We start from the raw sequence: 6,779 nt of genomic DNA, 5'->3' as shown, positions 1-6,779 counted from the left end.
ACATTGCTTATATACACTGAATCACTTTAATTCATATCTGGACTGTGCTACAGATGTTTTCTAGCCACCAATTTAAACATTATAAAGGTCTTTAGACATAAAGATCCCCTCTAGACATGTATTAAAAGATATAAAAATGTTCTAGTTGGAACAGTAATGTCTGTCTAATATGGCTTTTCCACGAATAAAGTATAGCTAAAATCCTTAAAATGGCATCTACTTCTCCCTCATTAAAAATCACAGAAACTATGAATATGTAAAATGTCTCCTATTTCACTGTAAAGTCCATTCTCAGTGTTTGTCCACATTACGCTTGTGTAAGTTGAATATTACACCAGGATTGGCTCCAAAATAGTTGTGATGTCACAAATCATGCTTGCAGGCCCACCCCTTAAAATTGGATTTTCAGTGAGCACAGAGAAACTTTCCACTTTCAACAGATGAACACGAAAACAGCCTTCCAGTGTCAAACACTGAACATAAACCATTCTGCACAGCGAAGCTCAAACATCCAACTGTAAGAGCAAAAAGGAAAACATCTTTTTGAGTTGAGGGGAACTTTAAGTTTCAATGGTGCAGCCTGATTTAGTAAATCACTAGTTTGACACTATAGTAGTTAGAAGAACAGAGGAACAACTTAACGCACAAGCTTAGTAATGGACAAATAGATGATGCAATCCAGTTGAGGGGTGCTGCAAAGTGTGACTGAACTTGTCAGGTGAAAAGACAAATTTCCCTTGAAAGACACAATCTTTTAATGAGTCAGATTAGAGTCTATGTTACTATAGATTTAGAAAACCCCTGTGCACTAAGCACTGCTTCAGTCCCAGACATCCAGTGTCTATGAGATGCTAAATCTTGCTGAGGTCTGGAAAGTACCCTGCCTCCATTAAAAATCAGTGCAGCCTGATTCCTCAGCAAATTTGTGAAATTGATTTGGTGTGTTATAGCCAGCCACAGAGTGTGCAGAGCCAATCCACAAATTGCATGTACTGTGTGTGAAGAAAATAAGTGTGAGGTGTACAGATGGAAGAGAAAAAATAAGTAAGACCAGTGTGTTGACAGATACTGTGAATTGTATTCTTAATGGGACATTTGAAAACGGGATTTAATGCTGTTTTAATACATTGCTATGATGTGTTCAGCAAAACCACAACCTAAGCTTTCTACTTATTTTCCATACTGAATGACTTTTAAAGGCTTTTACTTTCAACAATATGGAAATCAGAGTCATAATATCACTATTTGAGTCTCAAAAGTAATTGGCCACACTGCATTTTCATTAAATTGGGAACTGATTGGAAGATTGTGGCTTTAACTAAATAAAGGTTGTCACCGCTTTGTACACTTTGAGTTTCAGAAAAAGACCTGAGGTCAAGGAGTGCTAAGTTGCCTCAAGAATGCTAATAGGTCATAATCATCTCTGTGTTTTCAGTCAAATCTGATGAAAAAGGCCACAGCGCTGGCTGACCTCTGATTTTCTGATTTGGTTTGTACTTTCCCCAGACTTGGCAGCCCGTGACAACGAGAGAACTGTAATAAGAATGATCTGACATGAGTATAAATACTTTCCATGGGTAATTGACCCTTTTCCTGGACACACACACTCCAACATCAAAAGGGTATATCCTCTAGACTCCAAGAGCCACTGATTAAACACATTTCAGAAGTATTTCCCTTCCATTTCCAGGGCAGATCTGGCAAAGGCATATGAGATGTGTTTCATTAAGTTGTATCATGAAATATAGTCCCTTGTGTGTGTGTGTGTGTGTGTGTGTACTGTATGTGAGAATACAGTATGTCTATGAATCTGCATGTGTGTTGCTCCATTTGTCTGTCTATGTATATCTTGCACTTTTTTAGCTGGTGAGGGGAAGTGACGTGGCGCATTGCCAGCTATGTCTCAGTGTTTCTCAAGAAAGACAAATGGCATTGTTCCAGGAGCAGATACCGGCTTTACTGCCAAATCCCTGCCGGCTGGACTGAAATTTCAGCCATGTAAAGAGAGCAGGAGTGGAGCAGGGCCTGACAAAAGATGACATTGGCTTGTAAGTTTTAGGCGATGACGCTCAGGGGGATTCTATTATGTGGCTGTCACACAGCATTAGGCGAGACAGCAAACACTTTCATGTGTGGATTACCATTTACCCATTGGAGATAATAGATATTTGCCTTTGCTAATCCATTCCTCTATTGATTTTTTTTCCCCTTTAATAACTTCTTGCAAGCAAGCAAATTTTAATAAGTGCAAGAATGCTGACATGTAAGAAGCAGGAACAAAGGACTGTGTTTGACAAAAATAAGCAGCTTATTATAGCTTTCCATAAAAATATGAGATATATATGATTTGTGACAACTTTATTTATTTCAAACAACATATACGTAGACATACAGTGTGATTATAATGCAGAAAATCTAATTTTTTTTTAGTACATGCAAACTGAGTTAGTCTTGAATTCAGGAAAATCTACATGATAATCTAGGAATTAGATCAGATCTATGTTGTGATACAGTATTTCTCATACCATAAAAATCATTATTACATATTCAAAAAACCTAAAGTTGTCATGCCTATTTTACACATTTTTGGTCTAAGAAAATGCTTTATTGCAATACATTCTTCCAGGTACATTTGCTCTACTGTCATAATAAAACAGATAAGATCATCAACAACATAAAAAACAGAAGAGCACCTCAATAATGCAACTCATCTAGCATGGTTTCTGTATCATAATGTGTAGCAGGGATCAGACAACCAAACTTTTATAAAACAGAACTTTAACTTTACACATGAAATTACATTTAAAGTTGATAGGAAAATACAGATGATGCTGCCCCAAATCCTCCCTCCCTGGCCCACAGCACATTATGATTAAACCCAATAATCCTTGACACAGATAGCTCCATTGTCAATATACTGTACATATAAATGCTATTGATGAAGTGAAAAAAACAATGTGGAGGTTAATAATTCAGAGAAAAATAAGGCTTTTTTTTGTACAATTTTCTCCATTTTGTTTCAGTTGTATGGCCACTAAGCTAAAAACAAAGCCATGTCATAGTTCCTGAAACATTTGCTTTTTGGGAAACAAGGTTTTAACTTCAACCAAATTAGCAAATTTCAGTGAGAACTCAGCAGGTCAGACCTCAAGCTGAACCCAGATTCAGACGTTTGGTGTCTGGGGGCCCTTCGTCCTCGGCTTTGGCACTGGTGATGGTTGTTGATCTTCAGCAGCTGTGGATAGCTTTGGAGGCCTGTTTTCAGTCTGAACTTCAGGCTGAGCAACAATCTGGTAAGAGGTTCTGGGCGAAGGCTTGGGGCTCGGGGGAGTCGAAGAATCCTCAGTCGGGTGCATAGTCTCGTACTCTGGGCAGATGGAGTCAGGTTCCTGCTTGTTTAGCGAAAGCATCCTGATCTCCCCTTTATCCCTGAGTCTCATTTTCTTTTTGTTGCATCTGTGGCAGCAACATAATATGATGATGATGATGAGCAAAAGCAGAATAAGACTTGATCCTCCTGCTAGCACTGCTACAACTGTTTTGCGTGTGAAACAAAGTGAAATTGGAGGTGATGGTGATGGACTTTTACAGGTTGGACGAACAGGGTCACTCATCTCATTGCTGACTTTGTTTGCCACACTGCATGTAAAGCTCCTATCCCCTTTCAAATGTGCCAGTGATATGCTCAGTGTTTGTTTTGTTTCACTCGATAAGATCTTTTCATCAAGGGTCCATGAGAACGACAAACCCTGAGGTTTTGCTACATGGCAATTTAGATTAACAGCACTAGACTTGAAATCACAGACATAACTGAGTTGAGGTTTTGATACCTTGTCCATCATGCAGAGACGGCCAGTCCATGTATTCGTCCATGTACTATTTGGATGGAGCACATTTGCTTCGTAAATCCCTGCACTTGAGAATTTTAGGTTGTTCAGAAAAAGAGATCCGGTCACAGAGATGTCGCCTGGCTTCCCAACAGACAATTTGTTTTGCTGTTTGTAGAAAATGATTGTGTTATTATGGGTCCATCTCAGCCCGTCTGTTTTTGCTAGTCCCCCGTTGACCAACGTCAGACTTTGCCCAACTGCACCATAAAGGTCACAGATGTCCTTGTTAGCTGCCGAGAGTTTGATGAATCCTGATAGAATGATGACTCCAAGTGTGACAGCAAAACACGCCATGATTTTTGAAATGATGTCCTCTTTGGGTAGTCCTTGAATTTTATCCAAAAATTGCTTGAGTGTTGAATTATTTTTCTTATTTTTTCATATCATCTGAATACATGCAGTTAAATAGATTCTTAGTCCACGACTTTCAAGCCCTGGTCCAGAAGCACTCCTGTCAAGATGACTTTGAACCAATAATACACGTGACATAAGTGACAAATTTAAAACCTCTCAAGAGAAGTGAATCTACAGAAAGGAGGAAACTCTATTTGTCAAGAGTCTACTTTCAGTTCTCTAAAGAATAAATAAACCTCTGTCAAAATCATGTGGCAACTCAGTGAGTAAGTCAAGGTTACATATTTAAAAATATATGACTTATATACACAATTCATTGCAACACTTCCAAGCATAACCTGGTATGGAGCCAGAACAGCGACAGTAAGATTTTGGCATCGAAAATAAAATTTGGCATTGAAAACAAAGCCTGAACTGAAAAAGGACACACTGGCATAGACCTGATGGTAAAAAAAAATGTGGTTGAAACATAGCTGAGCAAACTACTACAATCTTGTGAAACTTATTCTTCTATTGGATGGCCCCACAATGTGTCATAAATAACTCTGGTTGAGATAAATAATACTTCAGTGTGACATGTAGCTTATATTCACTCTTTGGCTTGTTAATCTTAGAGTTGTTGAAAAAAGTTTTATAATGAGGTCAGTTAGGGTTAGGCTAAAGACAGAGTAAAGGTGTGGTGTTACATAGTCAGTCATAATCATTGCAATGCAATACCAAGTAAGAATTTCAAACCAAAATGTAGAAAGAAATAAAATTATATAAATATTCAGCCAAAAAGAAAAAGAAGAGAAAAGGGGAAGATAAAGCGTTAGATAAGGTGGGGTTCGGCTGAAGTCAAGGTAGAAATTTTTGATAACTCTCCCTGCTTTGTCCATTGACTGTGCAAGGCATTTCCTGGCATATGTCACTCAAATTACGTGTGTCAGTCAAACTCTTAAACCCCTGGCAGACCCATCCAACACAGTGGATGATCTCAATGTGTTGAGTGGACTTTCTAGCACAGCTGCTGAGGGTCTCAAACTCAAGCCCATTCCCTTAAATAGTAGCTGATACTTAAACTTGTAGTATTTATTAACACTAGTGTATTATTATAAAGTGTATGTTAAAGGATAGGTTCACAATTGTCAGGTGTCCAAATGAACATTGACGGATTTCAGGATACCCACCAGATTTTACTAATCTGGATAGGTGAAGCCTCATAACAGCTTCAGATAAACAGAATACATATAGGAGTACTGTGGATTTTGTCCCGCATCCATTACATTGAAAGTGCAGTGGGAAAGGATCTCTTCATGGCTAGTATGAACAAGAAGAATGATTACAGTGAGTAAAACCTCTTTCAGAGTTTATTTGGGCACCTGACCTGACTTGAAAAAATTGTGAACCTATCCTTTCATATAATTAATACTTATAGCTTTCTAAGGTACAGATTTCTTTGTAATATGAAGCTGTAGTAGTCCTATGAAAATTACTTCCAGCAAACAAGCTCAACCTAAGTGTGCTAAGCTGGTGGCTGGTGAAGAAAATCCAGCATCGAGCAAGCGAAAGACACATTTTTTTCAGGAATATTGTATATTGTGTATAATTTTGTATATCTATCAAGTGGCCAGTTGGTTGTACATGCTGCTCTGTGTCTGTTGGCTATTTAAGAATGCAACTGTTAGCTAACATGTCAGCACAACAACTTGATAAGCCCTATATCTATATCTATATATACCTAAACATCACCTAATACAGCTTGAAATGCTAAACAACTTATGCTTTAATGTGTCATTTATGCATTAATTTAGTCTGTGCTTATTTTAAAACCTATGTGAAACTGCTGAGGTGAACACCTTCCTCATACTTACATACTGAGTGAATATGGATTTGGAAGACACCACCATGTGTTCCGCAAACAGCGCACAGCCAACAATGCACAGTATATTAAGTTGCTGAAATAATATTAAAGGAGTTTCAAGATTTATTGTCAGTCGGATATTTCCCTGCTGGCTTTTGTATTATTTGCCATGGTTATTGGTTTTTGCCTGTCAAAGAATACAAATGACTTTGATTTGTCTGCTCTCAATTGGTTTAGTCATGGCTGCCTTTTCTGATAAAGCAACTGAATAATGAGAGGCCACAGCCTCATGTAAATATCTGCTGCAAAATGTTTTGTTTTACCGTGTAGCTTAACAATAAAGTGGCTATGCCGTCAATTAAAAATTAAATGATTTCAATACATTTTCTCTTGGGAGAAGAGCTGTTGTGCAGAAAGTCACAGATAAATACAACTTTTCTTTTAACAAACAATAACTGAGGCTCCAGCCAAACCCAGTAATAGTAGGCTCACTGGTTCTAATCCATTGAAGTCTCCAAGTTACACATAACTTAGCTTATTTGCTCAGGTTTTGTATTTGGTGAATCTCAAATTGAGTTGGTATTTTTTCATGTCATTTATAAACAATTTGCTATTTAAATGTACCCCAATCATCATAATCAAGTGAGCTTTCTGTAAATCCCCTGAAGCATTTCCAAAAAACCAGAGTCATC

At 37.8% G+C, this 6,779-nt stretch overlaps 1 protein-coding gene across 1 annotated transcript; it reads right to left on the bottom strand.

The window, feature by feature from the left end:
* Positions 1-2,341: 2,341 nt before the first annotated feature.
* LOC122985831 (SLAM family member 9-like) lies at positions 2,342-4,355 on the bottom strand. Its single transcript, XM_044356782.1, has one exon. The coding sequence runs from the start codon at positions 4,182-4,184 to the stop codon at positions 3,165-3,167; it is 1,020 nt and encodes a 339-aa protein (XP_044212717.1). The 5' UTR covers positions 4,185-4,355; the 3' UTR covers positions 2,342-3,164.
* Between the last annotated feature and the right edge of the window lie 2,424 nt (positions 4,356-6,779).

The sequence above is a fragment of the Thunnus albacares genome, chromosome 7 (genome assembly GCF_914725855.1).
Source record: "Thunnus albacares chromosome 7, fThuAlb1.1, whole genome shotgun sequence".
Lineage (NCBI taxonomy): Eukaryota > Metazoa > Chordata > Actinopteri > Scombriformes > Scombridae > Thunnus > Thunnus albacares.
This window is presented reverse-complemented; position numbering and strand designations above follow the sequence as displayed.

What these genes read in the sequence shown, in the direction of transcription:
- LOC122985831 (XM_044356782.1), bottom strand. Translation starts at nt 4,184, where the DNA reads ATGGCGTGTTTTGCTGTCACACTTGGAGTCATCATTCTATCAGGATTC.